Here is an 18,492-nt window from a genome sequence, read left to right on the forward strand (position 1 = left end):
CTAGTGTTTTCCTGCGAACTGGGCTTTGAGCCTGGAACACTTCAGAAGTCATTAGATTTTAAGAAAAAGTTATAGAGGAAAAGAGCAGGGAGGGGACGTCCGACCAGCTGTTGCGCTTGGGAAAATCAGCTTCCTGGCTCCTCTAGGGCCCGAGGGCAGCACGCTTGGCCACCGGCCCACCGGATAGCAGGCCTGTTAAAGGGTCCTTAAGATTCACTTTCCTTATTTGTTTTAGGGCCACAAGCAAAACCGAGTTAGCTGAAAGCCTTGGGCTTCTTCCGTCTCCATCTGGGCCGTGGTGGCTGCCGGAGCTAGAAGCAGGGCGGTATTTTGTGTTTATGGGCACTCGGCCCAGAAAACACAGAAAAATAAGCCTGGTGGGTCTGCCAGGCTCTTCAGGGACCTTTCTGGAGGGGAGTTTGCTGTCCGTTCCTCAGGGGTGCCAATGGCGTCAGTCCGTCTGATTCCAAGGGGTGAGGCAGCAGCCCAGGAGGGTGCCAGGCACACATGGGCAGGCCTGCACTCCGGGTGGCACGTCCTTGGCCCCAGCAGACCTTGGTGAGGTGAGCCTGCAAGGGCAGGTTTGTTCCCCAGCTGCTCTGGGGTCCTGGACAGCCAGCCACCCGCCCTGCTGTCTGCTGCTGCCTGGCCCTGCTGGACCCCAACAGTTAACCCCGCTGTGCACCCACAGACTGTGCCGAAGGCCCTGCAGGGTGCGAGGACCCTCTGAAGGTTCACGTGGAGGGCAGTCGGGGTGGGCGAGTCCACGCTGTGAGTGGGTTGACTGCGGTTCCTGGGGTTCCTGTGAAGTCCCGTCAGCCCCGCAGGGGCCGGGAACACAGCGCCAGCAGCCTGCGGCGGGCAAGTGGGCGTGCAGTGCCTGCCTCTGCCAGGTTCCGCTGGCATCCGTTCTTTCTTTTCTCATCTTTATTTCATTTTATTTTTCTCAAACATCTCCTGTTGTTGCCATGGGCACGTTTGTAGAACTTGAGAAACACTCAAACGAAACACCCCAACAGCCTCCGCTGGCGGTCCCCACACCGTGGGCAGGTGGCATCTTCCTGGAAGTACCTGAGGCTCAAGGGCCCTGATAGCCCATCTCCCCGCCCCCCCCCCCAGCTTTGGCGGAGGGCGACCACCGCCAGGGCTGGGGCCACAACACTAGGCTTCCTGTGCCTGTGTGGGGCTAGACCACGCAGTGTGGCCCTCTGAATGCCGGCCGGCCGCTCAGAAAAGGCTCGATTTGGAGGGCACACTTTGTGCTCCTTGCTTGTGGCCCTTGGGGTTTCTGCTGGGTTTTATGGCAAAGCGTAATTTTAAGAGAAAACTGAGCTTGTCAGTGCCGGGATGGTCACACACCTGTGAGGATGGTGTCCCACCTTGCTGGCATTTCATCCAGCCCCGTTAATGAGCCAGATGACAAGTGGATCTCGGCAATGAAGGAAGGCGGTGGGGGCAGGTTTTCTCAGGCTGCTCTGCAAAGCTATCCCAGGCTGGGCCAAATCGCCCAGAGCTTCTGCGGAAGGATGTAGAACACACACACCTCCACCCTCCAGTCTCTGAAAGCCAAGGAAACGGACATGTGGTGACTGGTAAACACCCCACACACTCCAGGTATCTTCTGGGAAGGTGCCTGGTGTGGGAGGTCTGATCAACAGGCACTCGCTTTCCTCAGCCGTCCTCCCACGAGGCCTCATGGTTGGCCATCGCTCCAGTTACTGTGCAGAAGGGACAGAACCATGCTGTCGTCCGCCGTTCCTGTCCGCCATCCCGCCTCCCCCATCCATGCTGCTGGTGACGGGGGCCCTGGTTTTCTTGCGCCCATTGCCCTGAGGTACGCAAAGCTCAGTCCCCTTAGGCCATCCCTTGGTGGGAAGGTGGGGGACCACTTCCTGCTTTCAGGCCTGAGCCTGTCCAGTGCCTCAGCAATCCTGCCTGGCCAGAGGCCACCACCGGGGTGCTTCCTGTAAGGAAGGTCCTGGAAAGGCTTTTTCAGTGGAGTCCTGGGTTAATCCTCTTCGGGGCACAGATCAAGGGCCAGGCTGACATTTCCTGGACCAGGTATCTTATCGGCCAGGGCCATGGGTGCATGTTGGGCCTTAGGGCACGTTAGGAGGTGGCCACGTGTCCCTGAGAGTGGCTTGGAAGTGGGGACCGTGCGCTCCTGGTCTCACCATCTTGTGGGGTTCTCTGACTTGCCCGGGTTGTGGCCTCCCGGTCTCTGTGGTCCTGAGGGCTCCAGGGGACAACCAGCAGAACCGCGGGACGCAGAGTGGGCCCCGGGCCTGTCTCACTACCAAGGGTGGAGGGCTGTGTTTGCCGCTTCCCGGGGGGCTGCCAGATCACAGTGAGGGACACTTAACCACTCAGACGATTCGTCTCACGGGCTGCAAAATCCTGAGGGACCCCAAAGGGAAATGTACCTCCCTAGTGTGAGAAAGTCCCAGTGACGGTTCTTTATTTTGTGAGTTTCAAGCTGAGTATCTGTAATTAATAGACAACTGGTGCTGTCATCAGAGAGGGGAACTTGCAGGCCTACCTTAGCCCAGGAAGGTGACGTCACCTACCCTGTTTCCCCAAAAATAAAACCTAGCCGGACAATCAGCCCTGATGTGTCTTTTGGAGCAAAAATGAATATAAGACCCGGTATTATTTTACTATAATAGAAGACCAGGAATAATACAATACAGTGCAGTACAAACACAATACAAACTACAGTACAATATAATACAGCTTTATATTAATTTTTGTTCCATATGACGCATTAGAGCTGGTTGTTCTGCGAGGTCTCATTTTCGGGGAAACACGGTAGTTGCAGGCCTCATGTTTGCGGCTTTGTCCAGGGCCCATGTATTCAGTTGTGCCAGTCGTGTAGGAGCAGCGAAGGGACACAGAGTGGCTGTCCCTAGTGACCCTGTGGGGAGCTGTGGGGATGAAGGCTTGGCCTCTGGAGGGAGGCAGACCTGGATTTGAGTCCTGGCCCCAGCACTGTTCACTCTGTGACCTTGGGCGTTTGTGTCACCTCTCGGTGTCCACTTCCTCGTTGCTAAAACAGCACGCTGGCTCTCACAAGAAGACATTGTCCCAGGGTTTTAACTGAGAAAGTGGAAGAGAAGTGCCAGGCTCAGCAACCCTTCTAAATAGGCACGAACCAATAGGACAGGCTTTGTTTCAGGGGACTGTCCCCATGTTGGGACGCAGGAAGGTGAGTTGTGGAACCTCACCTGGGTGGGAAGACGTGGGAGCCCACACCGAGGGGTCAGCTGTTCCCCGGGCTCAGAGTCTGTAGCCCTTGCTCCCAGGACCTCCCACCTCAGGCTCGGCCTTTGGGAAAATACAGAACATGTGTCACGTTTTACCAAACACAGAAGCAGAGCCTCACGGCCTTGGCTGCTTTGCTGTGGAGTGGGCTTGCTTTTCAGTGATGTCCTTCTTGGTTCTTTCGGGCCATTCAGTTGGGAGGTTCTTCTCTCACACTTGGTCTGAGTGGGTGCTGGTCAACCTGCCCCTGGTGGAAAGTACCTGCTTTGTGGAGCACTGGGTGCTTCTTCGGGACCAGAGGATGCGTCAGGAACACAGGAGGCTCCCTGGGGACTGGTGAGGGTGACGGTGGCCAAATGCTCAAAACCAGGAGCCGCCCGGAAAGGGTGCGTCCGTCGGGCAGGCGGGGGGTGCCTGGACGTCCAGACAGCCTGAGGGGCCAGGGTGTGAGTGTCAGAACGACTTGAAGCAGTGATAAGTTGGGTCTTGGTTTTGTTTTTAAGCTCTGATGGAAAAAGGGAGTGTCTGCCCCTCTTCTCTGTTGAAGGTCCCCAGTGTGGTGTGGACACTGCACAATTCAGGCTGCTGGGGCAGTTTCCCTGGGGTGCTCTAAGGGACCCGTTACAGTGACAACAGATGCTTGACTTTCCGGAGGTACAGAAGTTCTGCATTTTGTTGAACTAGGTGGTGTGGTTCCCAGCAGTCTAGACGTCTGCTTCCTGTATGGCCTGCTCTCTGTCCAGCTGTTAGCTGAGCTACAGGGGAGGTGGCCTGAGAGCAGCTCACGTGCAGGGCCATGACACGTTAAGATCCATGTTTTATTTAAGCTCATCTACTTACCAGGGCCTTCCTGCGGCCATCTCTTAACAGAGCCTCCAGCTGACTTTGCAGAAGACACAAAAATCAGAGCTGAGGAGTGGCTTACAACCAGGTTCTCCCGTGGGGCACACCGGCCTTCTGGGGAGCCCCCTTGGTGTAGGTGCCCCCGGAGACCAGCCGCTGGGTGTTCAGAGGGCCTGCCGAGGCCAGATTTCTCCACGCTTGTGCTTTTCCTGCTGGCTCTGGGCCATTCACCTCAGCGCGTGCAGTGCAGTGGTTAGTACTTCAGGGCGCAGCAGAAGAATGTGTCGTGGGAGAGCAAGCTGCATTCAAGCTGCTGGCGCTCCTAGTGTGACAAGAGGGCAGGCTGCGTGTGCCCTCCCTGCGCTGGCTTTCTTCCCGCCTGGTCGTACCTCCCGTCACTGGAGGAAGTGTGGACACTGCTTGCGGTGCTGAGGGTCCACCCAGTGAGGGTGCAGCCATCACGTCTGCCTGATTTTTAGAAGGTACTTCACTCTTCACTCCATTGTATTCCCTAGTGCCAGTTTAAGCCAGCTCATTCTGATTCCACCTTGTTCTTTATTCCCACTGTTTTTCCAGTGCCTGGGCTGGGGCTAGCCCTCAGTCAGGGTTGAGTTAAATAATTACATGCTGGACAAGGTCCTAGACGGCTTGCTGTGGTGACAGTGCAGAGCTCAGATTAGCCGGCCATGCTCTGCCCGCAGACCCACTGCTGAGCCACCAGGCCTCCTTGGACCCAGCCGCCTGCCCAGGCCTCGGTTCCCCACCTGTGGAATGCAAACCTCTGAAAGCTCCCTCCAGAGGGAGAGAGTCTCTGGCAAGAGGCTCCAAGCGACCTGACGCTAAGGGGGGAGGTCTGAGAGCAGGGCTTCCTCTGGGAAAGACAGAGGAGAGGACGCTGTTTCAAAGGGCACACAGCGACCCAGGAACAAAGATGAGACTTCCAACAGTGACTGCCATTTTCGTTTTCACTTTAAAATAGTGCCACGCTTAGCAACACACGTCTTATCACGAATCAATGCCTTGAAGCAGCCCTCTGGACAGCCTGCTCCTGGGGTCTTTCTCACGAAAGGCGAGGGGAGCCACCTATGGACCCTGGCCCTCTCCACAGTTGCCATGGGGGTGGGCGCCTTCCCGGGGTCTCTGGAGACAGGGGCACCATGGTCTCCGTGCCATTGCCGGCTTTCCAGACAAACTCTGGCCACCTACAGAACACGGGCTGTTGCTGAGATCGGGGTCTGACGGCCTAGAACAGTTTTTGTAACGTGGGTAACAAACGTACTAACGATGGCGTCTCTCACCTCGACACGAGCCTCCGCGGCTGCGTTCCCCAGGCAGGCTTCTGCTGAGTGGACCCCCCAACAAAGCTGTGTTTGCGAATTTAATGCCACATGTCACACAGGGGCTCATTTCTGCCCCAACGTCTGCATCTGGCCCCTGACTCACCCCCGTCATGAGTTTCAGCTCTAGATTGAGGAAATGCAAGCCTGTGAACTATGCCACTTACCAGCCTCGCTATCTGATTCTGTGTCTGGACTTCGAGAAATCGGCACTTGGGAGCTCAGCCACTGAGGGATGGGCCTTGCCGGGCTGCAGGAAGTGGCCTTTTAATTGGGGAGCAGCTGCATTTAAGGGGAAGCTGTTGCTGGGGTGGTGGGAGACATGACCAGACCCCTGTGAAGGGGTCCAGGCTGGAGAGGCTGTGGGTGGGGGCCCTAAGGGTCCCTTCCGCCCGCTCCGGACGTCTGGGCGTAGTGAGCGTGGGACATGTGTGCTACCTTCTCCCACCTTGCAGGTCGAGGGAGCTGGTGACCCATGTGAGTGACTGTCCCCAGGGCCTCTTGCTAAACGTTCTGGCTCTGCATTTTGTGTCAGATCTAAGGCCTGCACGTCTCCGTCTCTGGGTCTTCCCAGGGCCTGTTCTGTTGTCGGCTGTCAGGAGAGCTGATGCCATCCCAGGGAACGTCAACAACTGCCTTCGGGCTCCAGACGCTCCCCTGGCTCCTCTGACCCCTGCAGCCGTGAAGAGTTGTGCACAGTCGGGCTACTTTGGCAGGTGCTTCCCCTCGGTGGTCCCAGCCCATGCGTGTGGCTGCAGGGGCCACAGGGCAGCTCCAGCGTATTTGGCCAGCCTGTCAGGTGAGCAGGGAGGTGGCCGAGCGGTCCACACGTGACTGTCATCCGCCGATCCCAGCCAGCCCAGCCAGGTTCCGAGGCTGCTGCCATGTCAGAAGGCTTCAGTGAAATCTGGTCTTTTGTAAGACGAGGCCTCTGCCTGCTGGGTCACCCACGGTTGTTGTAGCCACTTTGCTTTGGGGTAAAACTGCTCAATTCCTGAAATGCCAAAAGCGGCAGGATCATGTGTCTGGGTCAGTTTGGTTGTTGAGTTGCCAGCAACAGAAACCAAGTCACACCTCTAGACAGCTCATCCTCCTGTAGGAAGGTATTGGCTGGACTCTCACTGTGTCCAGGAAGGCCAGAAGGGGTCAGAGACACCGCAGGGCAGCCTTGTGTGCCAGCACCAACCTTCTCCCCCTCGGTCGCTCTGCTCAGGGAAGCACAGCCCATTCTGCCGCCTGCAGCCCTGTCAGCCTGTCGCCTGAGGAAGAAGCAACTCCCGAGGGGAAATGGGTGGTGGTGTCCGGATATGGTGGTGTGATGGCTGGATGGCCAGAAAGCCAGCCAGGCCTCCCTGGAGACCTCCTCTTTCCCCCCTCGGAATCCATGAGGCCTTTGGACTTGGTGTTCACCGGGCAACTGGCCACTCTTAAAACTCCAGCAACTCGGCCTGGTATCACTGTTTGCCACTAAATGCAACTGTTTATATGCAGCTACAGCTCTGGGCAGTACCAGGCCCAGGGAGGGACGTCAGAGCTGGCCTCGAGCTCGCGGGTTGCGTCCCCTACGATGAGCATGTCCCTGCGAGGGCTGAGGCCAGCCTGAAACCAGCTAGTAACTGACACCCGGGGAGTCGCCAAGCTTTCTGCAAACTTAATACTGGACAAGGTGCCGAGAGTAAAGAAAGCACTGATATACTTTCCGTGATGTCCGGTTGCAACTGGATGCATCCTGAAATGGGTGGGGCGAGTCCGTCGCGGGGAAGGGAGATGCAGAAAGGAAGTGGTCGTTTTGACTGGAGGGCCACCAGGACCGTCTGATCCTCAGCAGCAGGTGTTTCCTCCATCTGCTGGGTCCCTGGACCGTGCAAGATGTTCCTTAGTGTACCTGTGGTTCTGTCTCCCTCACTGTAACATGGGAGTACGGGTGACACGGGGGTTGTTTTTGGTGTTGGGGCTTGAGCAGTGTCTGGTCATTGGTAGCCTAACTTTTGATCACAAACTTCAGTTTTTAGTGAGTTTTCATTAAACATTGTGCCTTTGTCTTCTCCCCCAAATTCCGCTGACTATAAAGGAAACAGGACACTCCCTTCAAGCCTGGGGGCCAGCCCCTGAGTTGGTACCCCATTTCCCATAGTCCCTTAGAGGGTCATTTGCCATATTAATGTATGTAGCAGATCCTAACCTATAATATGTGATTTACTAAAAACTGTTCAGATTGTCAGAAGCACTGAAAGATGTGCCAGTCATTGTGGGATGGGATGCAGAGTCTCTTTGCAGCTTCAGCTCCCTGGCACCTCCTGGTCTTCTGGGAGCCTCTGCCTCCGACTCCAGCAAGACTGTAGGGGGAGCGGGTGCTGAGCAGGGTGGCTTGAATTTAACTGGATTCCCCAGTGTGCTGGTACCGAGTTCCTTCTGGCCTGAGGGAGCATGTGTAGCTTGTCCCCTTTCTTTATAGGAGCAAAGCCTGGCAGTGGCCCAGCTACGCTGTCTCTTATCCTCAGTGCTGGGGCTCCCATGTGGCCCCCGAGAGCCTGATTCTCAGCACCCATCACGGGGTTCCTTGTATCTCACACAGGACACGTGCTTCCCGTCCACTGCCAGCACCCTCCCAGCACCCTTCCCTGGGCCGAGCCCCTCCGACATACAGCACCTTTGGTCTCATGGACCAGCCCCAGCTGCGTCCTTCTGGCCCAGCCTGGATGAGGGCAAAGGCTGGGTTTGGCCAAAGAGAAAAGCAACCCACGTTCGGGAGGGAGGCGATCGCTAGGCAACCTGAAATGCGTTTCCCAGGTAACGGGACGCACGTCCTGACACTGTGGATGGGCTGCTTGTGGTGACAGCCCCGAAGCCTCCAGAATCCTCGGATGCCTCTAGGTGCCTGCCGTCGTTTTCCTGTGCTTTTTAATTAAAAACGTGGGTTTCTTACCATGATTGTGAGCTCGGCAGACATTGTCCGATTAACCCTCCTGCCAGCAGCACCCCCGCGCGTCAGGTCGGTGCTCCTCACTCGCGCTGTGGGAGGCACAGCCTGGAGCAAGCGAGCCCGTCTGCCCACGCAGTCCAGGCCTGCCCGTCCCATGGGAGGCCGACGCTGGGCTTCCTTGTGGGTGTGGGAGGGAGGAAGGATCTGCGGTGGGGAACAGGCCGTCTCACCGTGGTCTCGGCAGAAGTAGGAGCTTTAGTGCGTGGACCCTGGGATGGCACCAGCTGCCCCTCCTTCCCGCTGCTTCCATCCAGCGAGATGCTTTCCACCCCATGCCTCAGTTTCCTCGTCTGTTAACAGGACTGGAGGTGTGAGGATGAAATGAGAGAGTGGATTCCATGTGCAGTTACTGCTCCCTTACTTCCCTCCCTGCAAGGTCAGAAATAGGGGAGGTCTGGGCCCCGTCTGAGGACACCCTGGGTCTTTGGGGGGAGCCGCTCCCGTTGGCACACATTTCCCTCTGCCTCTTGTGGGATGGACCTGCCATGGGCATCAAGGGCCAGTGAAGACCGGTGGTAGGTAGGGGAGCGCCCATCCCCGCCCAGCACGGACGATGTTGGGGTCGGCTTCACTTGGATGCCGGCTTTGGGCTTCGAGGTCTTGGGAGGCAGGTGGCACTCAGCTGCCACTCACAGGCTTGGAGGGACCGTGATTGCTTGTGACCCAGCCCACGATGGACAGAACCGCCCAGAGGTGGTTTTCGCCACCCCAGCTAGGATGAAAGGCTTTTCTCTGTTCCCTGTTCAGAGATGGTTGTCCCCAGGTGCTACAGCTGTGGTTGGGAGCTGTCCAGGGCAGAGGACAGCCACCGTGCAGCAGTCATGTGGGTACCCTCGGCGTGGGCACCGGGAGTGGGAATGTGGCCCCAGCTCCGGATGGGGGACCTCGCTCCGCTTCTTACTCAAGTAGCTGGGTAATGAACCCTGGTTGTCAAGTAGGGCCCTCCCACGTCAGGGGCCCAGTGGGCCCCACCCAGTGGCCATTTCAGAGCTGCCAGGACAGGAACCCTTTGGGTGGTTCCAGGCTATGAGGCAGAGGCCGTGCAGACGGGCGCAGCCTGGTCCAGTGGCTGCAGGAGCTGCGCCCACCACGGTGCAATCACACAGAGGCCGGCTGGCCCCAGGCAGGTGCCACAGGACCCTGTCAGGCCTGGTGGCCCAGGTAGCCGCTATAGAAGAGGACAAATAGATTCTGTGCCGGAGGAACGAAAACAAATGGCTGAGCCCAGCCCTGGTGCAGTGGCTGCAGCCAGACTTTACCTGCACACCTAAAAGCTTAGATGTCGGAAAGCTGTCTTGTCATCACTTGTAACCTATGACACTAAACGTTTCCGATTGGACGTGAGGAACTGAGTTGCTCCGTCCTGGCCACCTCGGAGCCGAGGTCGCTCCTGAAGCCCATGGCTGGTTCTCACTCGGCCAGGGGTGGGTCGTGGTGCTACGACGTGGAGGTGGGGGTGCGGGGTGGGCGGGAGCAAAATCCAAGACCTGCCAGTGTGTGAATTTGAAAGGAATGGTTGGTTAGAGAAAACGCTGCTTTTCGGTGCAGAGGAGGAAGTGCCCGGGCTGGTATGTACCTCGTGGCAGAGGGCACACACTCCTCTGTCGCTTGGGTTGGAGGCATTGCCGCCGCCCTCGGCCCCCCGCTGTGGGGACAGGTGCCCTTGGCCTCGGTTGGGCAGCGGCAGGTCGTATGTTGCTGACTGGTCGCTGTACCTGACGAGCGGGACTCGCTCTGTGGTGAGAAGCTCCATGTTCTGTCTCGAGTCCCCGGCGTGCCCTCATGCACACCTTCTCCACCCAGGTGGACCAGCCCAGGTGAGGGGCGGGAGCCATGCTCAGGGCCCCGGTTTCCACTCGAGGTTTCTTCAGGAAGCTCCTGCAGGATTCAGGCACCTTGACGTGGCCCTCCCTCCCATTTCATTTTCTCCCCTCGTGTGTGTTTGGAAGGACAGTGGTGCTGGGAGGGAGGTACGTGTACAGGGAGGCACAGCCCAGGTGCTCCAGCCTCAGGTGAGTTGGGAGTCTGCTCCCTTCTCGTCCCCAAAGGACTCTGGGCCTTGGTCGTGGCCTGGGGCTGGGTGGGGTGGCTCCCACGCTGGCCCTTGTGGCAGCAGCAGTTGTGGCTTGAGCAGATTCCATGTGGAGATGGGGTTAGCTCCAGCATCGTTTCTGTTAGCCACGTACGTGTGAGTCGCTCATCGAGGCCCAGGTCCCCTCCTGGACCCCATCCCCTACAGGCCCAGTAGCCAACACAGCATGTTACCTTCCACAGTCAAGTGAGCTGCACAGATGTCCCCATTCGGTCTCCTCGGTTTGTCCCAGAATCTCCCCCAGCGGCTCCAAAGTGACCCAGGGGAGCCAGGGTGGGAGGGTGCACCCCGCACCACTCTGTGGGCTCACAGTGAGCCTGGGGGAGTCCTGCAGACCTGACAGGTATGTGGATGGGGTGGGCGGGGGCTACTCACTGGGAACCACAGCACGTGGAGGAGACCTGGCCCCTCAGTGCATCGTCCCACGGTGTGGGACAGGCCACTGAGTCCGCCCCCTCCCCCCGCAGGTATCCGTCCCCAGATCATGAACGGCCCCCTGCACCCCCGCCCCCTGGTGGCGCTGCTGGACGGCAGAGACTGCACCGTGGAGATGCCCATCCTGAAGGACCTGGCCACTGTGGCCTTCTGTGACGCGCAGTCCACTCAGGAGATCCACGAGAAGGTGGGCCCCCGCCCGCAGGTCCAGTGGCCACCGCTGGCCCTCAGGGAGCACGTGTTCCTTATGCTGATACTTCCCTCCTGTTCCCACCCTCAGGGCTCCCCTGAATGGTCATTCTCACCTTCCCCCCAACTGTCAGCTCTCAGGCCTCCCTGTCCCCCCCATTGTGTTCCCCAGAGTCACCGGTGGGCCCCCGAAAGGCACAGCCACAGGCCACCCACCAGGGGTGGGGGGTGCTGTCATCCCAAGACCTTGTCCTCAGCGGGTCATGTTCCGACCAGACCCTGTGCTGAGGGCCCGGGTGGCGGAGGAGCCTCCACCTGTGCTCTGCTCTCCCGTCGCAGGTTTTAAACGAAGCTGTGGGCGCCATGATGTACCACACCATCACGCTCACCCGGGAGGACCTGGAGAAGTTCAAGGCCCTGAGGGTCATCGTGCGGATCGGCAGCGGCTACGACAACGTGGACATCAAGGCAGCCGGGGAGCTCGGTGAGCGCGGCCGGGACGGGCTCGTGGGCAGGATGGGGCCAGAGGTGCAGGGGGCACGGGCAGTGACCACACGCCAGTGTTGGCCGGCCAGGACTCCCCACCCTGATACGGCGGTGCTGGGCTCTCCGCTCAGGGCTCCTCCCGTCCTGGGAGCAGCTTTCCTCCCAAGGAGCCTGCCCAGCCCTTGCCATTGGTGCTATCCAAAGAAAAGCAGAGGCCACAGACCAGCACCCAAAGGCAGGTCTGATGCTTCATGATGGTGCTGCTCGGTGCCCTGCAAAGTCCTACGTGGTCTGGCAGTGTGGCTTGGGGTTGCCACACTGGAACCCCAAAGCAGAAGACAAGAGGGTGTCATCCCCCAAGTGCCGTTCTTCGTCTCCCCTGTCCTGGAAGTGGGGAGCTGTGTGGCACGTGGCTCAGAAGATGGAACCTGGTTTTTCTGGTTCCCCGCTGGCCAGGCTCCATCATCTCAGCCCCCCTCGGGGCCGATTTGGCTGTGCACAAGAGTTGAAGAGATTGCACCAGCCTGCAGACTCATCACAGGGCCTGGGGAAGTGATGGCTCCCGCCTCTGCCCTAAGCATCTGCTTCCAGCCCCGGCCACATTCTGAGCCCCTCTTTGTTGCAACAGAGAAACTTGGGAGGACGGGAGTCTTCAGAGGCAAATCTAGTATAAACTAAAACTTTCCATTTTTCTCTGGCACCATCAAGAATATTTCTGTTCGAAAACAAATGTTCTTCGTGCTCTCAGGAGAGCTGAAATCCCAAGTTCGAACAGCGACTGAGAACATGGTTTAACACGCTAGGAGAGGAGTTCTCAGATGCGTGTCCCTTCTCACACCTTCTCGTTTCCACAACACGCCTGCCCCTCACAAAACAGCTCCTGGCAACATGTCAAGGGCAGCATTAAGGTCGAGTTTCCTTGAGGGAACCAGCCGCTTCCTTCCAGGGAGGGGTGGGAGGGCCTCGGCCCGTTTCTCCCAGTGCAGAAGCAGCTCACCGCACACCTGTATGCAGCTGGGGGGCGGCGGGGGCGGGGGGCTCTTTCCCCAGAGTCCTGTGGCCACAGAAGACTGCCAGGGCCTACAATTTTGAAAAATGTAGAAGGGACTTCAGCGGTGGCATTTTCATTGATCCTGGTCCGATCTGATAAGGAAGCTGCGTGGAGACATCTGCTGGGCCGTTGTGAAGGGCGGTTTTCGAATGTGGAGCTGGAGGAGGAAACCCCCGCACCCAGCCGTCCTTTGTCTCCAGTGGCACTTCACAGCACATTCCACGAGCAGACCTGCTGTAATGAGGGCAGAACAGCAGGTGGCTGCAGGTGTGCCCCTCCTGAAAGCGCTGAAGGGGCAGTCGTGTCCTGTTTCATGGGGGGCGGGGGCAGCTCCCTTTCCAGCGCACACAGAAGCCCTTTCATGAAGCCTTCGGGGGCCCAGGGCACCTCTGCCTCAGCCCAGACATGATGGGCACAGCTCAGGAAACCAGCGTTTGACCTGTTGCAGGTGAGGATGGTACCTGCGGCAGGTAGAGGTTCTGCAGTGTCTCCCCAAGGACCAGGAAGAAGGCGGGGAGGTGGCTGGAGGCCTCGAGGAGCCAGGGCCCAGGGCGGGGGGTGGGGGGTCCAAGCCCCCACATGCTGTCACTCGGGTGCCTTCCTAGCAAGCTCAGTTATCTCGTTTCCAGTCCGGTCTAGTTCAGAAGTGGTGAAAGCATTGACAGAAAACCCTGCTGAGCTGTGTGGGGCGCAGTCCTGGGGTCCATGGAGGCCACCAGTCCTGCTCTGTGGGCGCCAGAAGCTTGTCCTGTGGCGTTTGGAAAAGCGCACTGAAGGCAGACCATGCCCGCTGACCTGAAGAATGGTTCTGAAAGTTCCGCCTCCACAGGGTGATCAAGTCTTGTTTTTGGAGGAAGGTGCATTGCATCCAGGCCGGACGCACCCCAGGCCCACGCACACACTGGTCTCAGGCTCTTCGCACAGGCCCTGGGCCACCAGAGCTGAATCCCAAGTTCTGGTGTGAAGGCTGAGATTCTCAGCTCGTCTCCAGGGGCGCAGCCAGTCCCTGGGCCCACCGGCTGGCTGAGCTGCGGCAGTGTCCACACTCGGCTCTTCAGCTGCTGGACCGTCCACTTGACTTTGGCCAGAACAAACCGAGCCCTTCGGAGGAATAAGAGTCGTCCTACCTGCCAGAAGATCTTAAACCTCTGGCACCTGCCTCCCTCTGTGCCAACAGCAACACTTCTGTGGCTTCTAGTCCTGCCTGAACTCTGTACTTGGTTATTTCTGAGGAAGTAGGTCCCTGTGGGCAGCCTGCCGACTTCCGGCTTATGGCAGATCCGTCAGCTTCGATCTCCTTGAGACACGTGGTCCCCTGCTTGGTGGCTCTGAGCAGGTGGGGCAGGGGCCCTGACACTTCTGAGCTGCCTGACCCTGCACCTCAGGGAAGCCCTCGGGGCGTCGTGGCGGCTGCTGGACGGGCCGCTCTGCACAGTAGGTCCTCTGCCCATCCAGCCACAGTTGCCTTGGCTCTGTCCCACCCCTGGCTTGAGAAGATAAAGGGATGCAGAGCTGCCTTCCAGCAGCCTGGCCCTGCCTCCCTGGGTGTCCCTCCTGTGGTCCCACATCTGCCATTAAGAGGGAGCTGTGTGAGCCAGCCCACCATGCTTCCTTGGACACCTGTGCCCCTCCTCAGAAAGTGGCTTGATGGGCATCCCCCGCCTGGGCTCCGAACCCCCCACCACGGGGCCCCCTGCCTGCTGAGGCCCCTGCTCTCTCCTGCATCCCAGCCTGTGCCAGGGGCAGGAGGGCTGGATCGAGGCCTGTTGGGCAGCCGGGAGGGGCTGTTCCCAGCCCGGCCCCCTGCACCCCTGCCATGTCTGGCAAACGTTCAGATTCTTCCCCAAAACACCCTCCCCCCAAGGAAGGTCAGTGACCCGACCTTTCCTGCCTGAGACTTGAGGACGTTCTCCCAGAAGCCCGTGGTCACAGGCCCTCATATTGGGAGGCTCTTGGCCCTCGTCTGTTCCTCACACCGAGCCTGAGGCCTGGCCTCCCCAGCTGCTCTCAGCCCCTGAAGCTCTTTCACAAAGTAGGGCCGGCACCCTGCTCTTTCCTTTCTGCCAGAGCAGGATGTGGTCAGGGGCCCCTGAGCAAACATGGCTGGACTCAGGCCTCTGCTCCTTGGGGTCCCGGCCTGGCCCATGGGCCTGAGTTGGGGTGGAGGGGTTCTGATTCTTCTTATTTTAGAAACATGTTCATTGCGTTAGACTCATAAAGTACCAGGAAACAGACAGTATCCCTACCCCGCCCTGCCCAGAAGGGGTCCCGGAGGGTGCGCTGCACACTGGCCGGCCAGGGCAAGTGCCCTGCTGCGTGGCACTACATGTGGACGGTGGTCAGAGCTGGCCCCTTCGCCCTCCAGCTGCCCACGGCTCACTTCCGGAGACGGGTCTGAAGCACAGGGTGGGCGAGACGGGGTCAGTGGGGACTTGAGGGTGAGCCAAGCCCTGGACAGGAGTGGGGGAGCTACGGATGTGGGGGCCGGAGGGCCTGTGTCCCCTGGGTGACAAGTGGACCTCAGAGACCCTGACCTGCCCCGGGGCCACACGTCCCATGAGAGGCTGAGTGGGCTGCCTCTGCCTCCCTGTGTCAGCTGGTGGCCGGGGCCCGGGGCTCCCCACACAGCTTGGAGAGTTCTCATCACAGGCCTCGTTTGCAGGAATCGCCGTGTGCAACATCCCGTCGGCAGCAGTGGAAGAGACGGCCGATTCCACCATCTGCCACATCCTCAACCTGTACCGGAGGAACACGTGGCTGTACCAGGCCCTGCGGGAGGGCACACGGGTGCAGAGCGTCGAGCAAATCCGGGAGGTCGCCTCAGGAGCCGCTCGCATCCGCGGGGAGACACTGGGCCTCATTGGCTTTGGTACATGCACTGCTCTGCCCTGTCCCTGCCCCCGCCCCCCAAGCAGGCCTGGCTCAGGGATCCCGCAGGAGAGGAAGGCCCGGCCCTTCCTGGAGGAGCCCAGGGGGAGCACGTCCCTGGGAGTGGGGTTCCCTGCAGCGGTGCCTGTGGCCGCAGTTTGATGTCAGCCCCGGAAGGGTCATCAGGAACACACCCCCGCACCCCCATGCCAGCCACTGGGGTGGGAGGTCAGGGGTCAGACTGAGCAGGGAACCTCTCCAGAGGTAAGGTCTGGGCTGCTTCTGGAAGAAGGGGTCTGATGTGACCCAGGAGAGAGGGCTCCGCAGGAGGGCACTTCTAGGTGTTGGGCAGCAGGAAGGTGCTGTGTCCGACTGGCCTGGGCAGTGGTGCTTCGTGGAGAAACAAGCAGCAGGCTTAGGGCTCGAACAGGGGCTGGTGGTTGAGCAGAGACCCAGGCAGTGAACAAGGCCTGGAACCCGGAGGCCTCCAGTGCTAGGCTGGGTGGCAGCGGGGGGGCTAGAAAGATTGAGTGAGAAGGTGGTACAGTCAGGGCATCAGCTTGGAAAGCTCACCTGAGAGAGGGGCCAGGGAAGGTTCCTGAAGTCACCTGTTGTCCAAGGAAAGACGAGCTGTGATGGAAAGCAGCCTGATGGCACGGCCGTTGGCAGCACGGGCCCAAGTCGGGTTCCCACATTGCAGTAGGGTCTCGCTTGTCACTGATGAGTCTCCGCCACACCCCGTGGTGGCTCTGACCTTGAGGGGGTTACTTGACCTCTGGGAATGCAGTGATACACAGCAGCTGTCCCTTAGGACTCAGAGAAGGATGGGAAGTGCATTGGTGGGTAGTGAAGTGCTGGGCCCGGCTCTCGGAAGGCTCCCCAAGCACACTCGGCCTTAGCCCGGACCTGTTTCCAGATCAGTGAGGGTCAGGACCCCTGGGGTGGCCTGGGTGCCAGCTTGAACGAGGTCGAAGGAGCTGGGTCTCTTCCAGGAGCGCCCATCTTTCCAGCTCTGGGTCTGAGTTTCAGAGCCCAGGTGTTGGGAGCGATCGCACTCAGGAGTCTTTCTTTGTGTTTCTGGGATGGACACTGCAATGTGACAGGAATGCAGATGAGGTGTGGGGGCGCAGGGCCCTCTGCTGGTACCTCCAGGTTTCCCACTGCTCTTAGAGCAATGGGAAGGCACTCTTCGAGAGCATCAGGCCCCGATTTCAACACAAAAAGCCCTTGGAGCTGCTGCCAGGAAGCTCCACCTGACATTAAAATGTTACAACAGGGAAGGAAGGAGGGCCCACGAAAAACTGGGGAGGACGGCATTACCTGGTTGGGCATGAGCTCACAGCAGCCACGTGATGGCGCCCCAAGGCCCGTGTTTCACGTACATCAGAGGGCGAAGTTTAAGGCCACAGTCACGATTCCCTGCACGCTGCCACCATTCGCACACCTGCTCTGCTCCTCTGCGGGGGGCTGGCTGCGGCTCCTGGTTTGCTGCCTCCAAGTGGTGACAGGAGGGAAATGTGATGACCCTGCAGCTGTCCCTCTTGATGAGAATGACCTTGTGAGACGTTGCTTCCACCGGGGCATTAGCTCGGTTGTGCCAAATTAGATGGCGGGTGAGGAGCAATGGGACCGCCCACCGCCACGCCACTCTCCCATGAGCTTCTTGTTGGGGAGGCCTCTTCCCTTGTGCATTTCTCCATCCGTGAATGTTTGAGCAGTGGTTTTGGATCAAGTTTATTCTGTGCTCTTCCCCAATCAGCCCATTCACTCAAACCATTTTATTTTCGAGCTGAAAACTGCTCTGGGAAGCAAGAAACACGGCTCTTGGGATCAGGGGGTTTGTGCAAACCATCGCTACTTGGGAATCAGGGAGCCTTTCGTGTCTTGTTAGGTGACATTGGTGTCGAACTTGCTGGGGCCCAGGCTGGAGGCTGAGGAGGAGAGTGTGTCTCCACCAGAGTCAGAGAATGACATGTCCCCACCCCTCAACCCAGGCTGTTTCCCGATTTGTGCTCCGGCCAGACTGCAGAGTCAGTTGGATCACTTTATTCCCTCTGTGCACAAACCCAGTGGTAATTAGGCCAGAGAATGTGCCATGAGAGAGCAATAAAGGAATGAAGGTCAGGGTAAGAAGCCTGCTGTGTAAACAAAACGGGGAGAGAGAAATGTGAAGGGAAGAATATTGGTGGTGATTGGAGGTAGGGAGGGGCATATGGAATTCACTGACATGTTCACGCTAATTGTAGTTTATGTTTGAAAATGTACATAACAGGAACTTTAAAAAAAAAAAACACCTGGTGGCCAACAGGTGACACCAACTGTATCCTCATCCAAGAAGCCTGAGAAGTGCTGGTCTCGGCATCGCCGAGCTTTGGGCGCACAGGCCCTCCTCTGCCGGCAGCCTGACTGGTCCCATTGCAGTATGGACTGCAAGCCCAGCCCCAGGTCCCAGCAATAATGGAGGCGGCACGACGGGCTGGGGCTCCTAGGGGCCATGACAGTCCCCGACATCAGGAGCCAAAGCTCGGCCAGAGGGCCTGAGGGCTCGCTCACCTGGACGCTCTCTTTTGCACAGGTCGCACAGGGCAGGCCGTCGCTGTTCGAGCCAAGGCCTTTGGATTCAGCGTCATCTTCTATGACCCCTACTTGCAGGATGGGATCGAGCGGTCCCTGGGCGTGCAGAGGGTGTACACCCTGCAGGACTTACTGTATCAGAGCGACTGCGTCTCCTTGCACTGTAATCTCAACGAGCATAACCACCATCTCATCAATGACTTTACTATAAAGCAGGTAATTTGAAATACACACCCTCAGACCCTGGAAACTACTATCAAAACAAAAGAGGGGATGGGAAATGGTCCGTGGACGCAGCCGTGAACAGGGAAGCGAGTCCCTGAGACACATCAGTGAGGAGCCAGGTGAGGCCCCTTCCACGGGATGGGCCCTT

At 58.7% G+C, this 18,492-nt stretch overlaps 1 protein-coding gene across 7 annotated transcripts in view; it reads left to right on the forward strand.

Annotated features, from left to right (window-relative positions):
- CTBP2 (C-terminal binding protein 2) overlaps window positions 1-18,492 on the forward strand; it is a 155,067-nt gene that overhangs the window by 131,827 nt on the left and 4,748 nt on the right. For all 7 annotated transcript variants that reach the window (XM_033131001.1, XM_033131003.1, XM_033131002.1 and 4 more), the window contains 4 exons: window positions 10,984-11,138; window positions 11,480-11,624; window positions 15,340-15,546; window positions 18,121-18,335. In XM_033131001.1, the coding sequence (XP_032986892.1) occupies window positions 10,984-11,138; window positions 11,480-11,624; window positions 15,340-15,546; window positions 18,121-18,335 (722 nt within the window). The remainder of the gene's footprint in view (window positions 1-10,983; window positions 11,139-11,479; window positions 11,625-15,339; window positions 15,547-18,120; window positions 18,336-18,492) is intronic.

The sequence above is a fragment of the Rhinolophus ferrumequinum genome, chromosome 16, assembly GCF_004115265.2.
Source record: "Rhinolophus ferrumequinum isolate MPI-CBG mRhiFer1 chromosome 16, mRhiFer1_v1.p, whole genome shotgun sequence".
Classification (NCBI taxonomy): Eukaryota; Metazoa; Chordata; class Mammalia; order Chiroptera; family Rhinolophidae; genus Rhinolophus; species Rhinolophus ferrumequinum.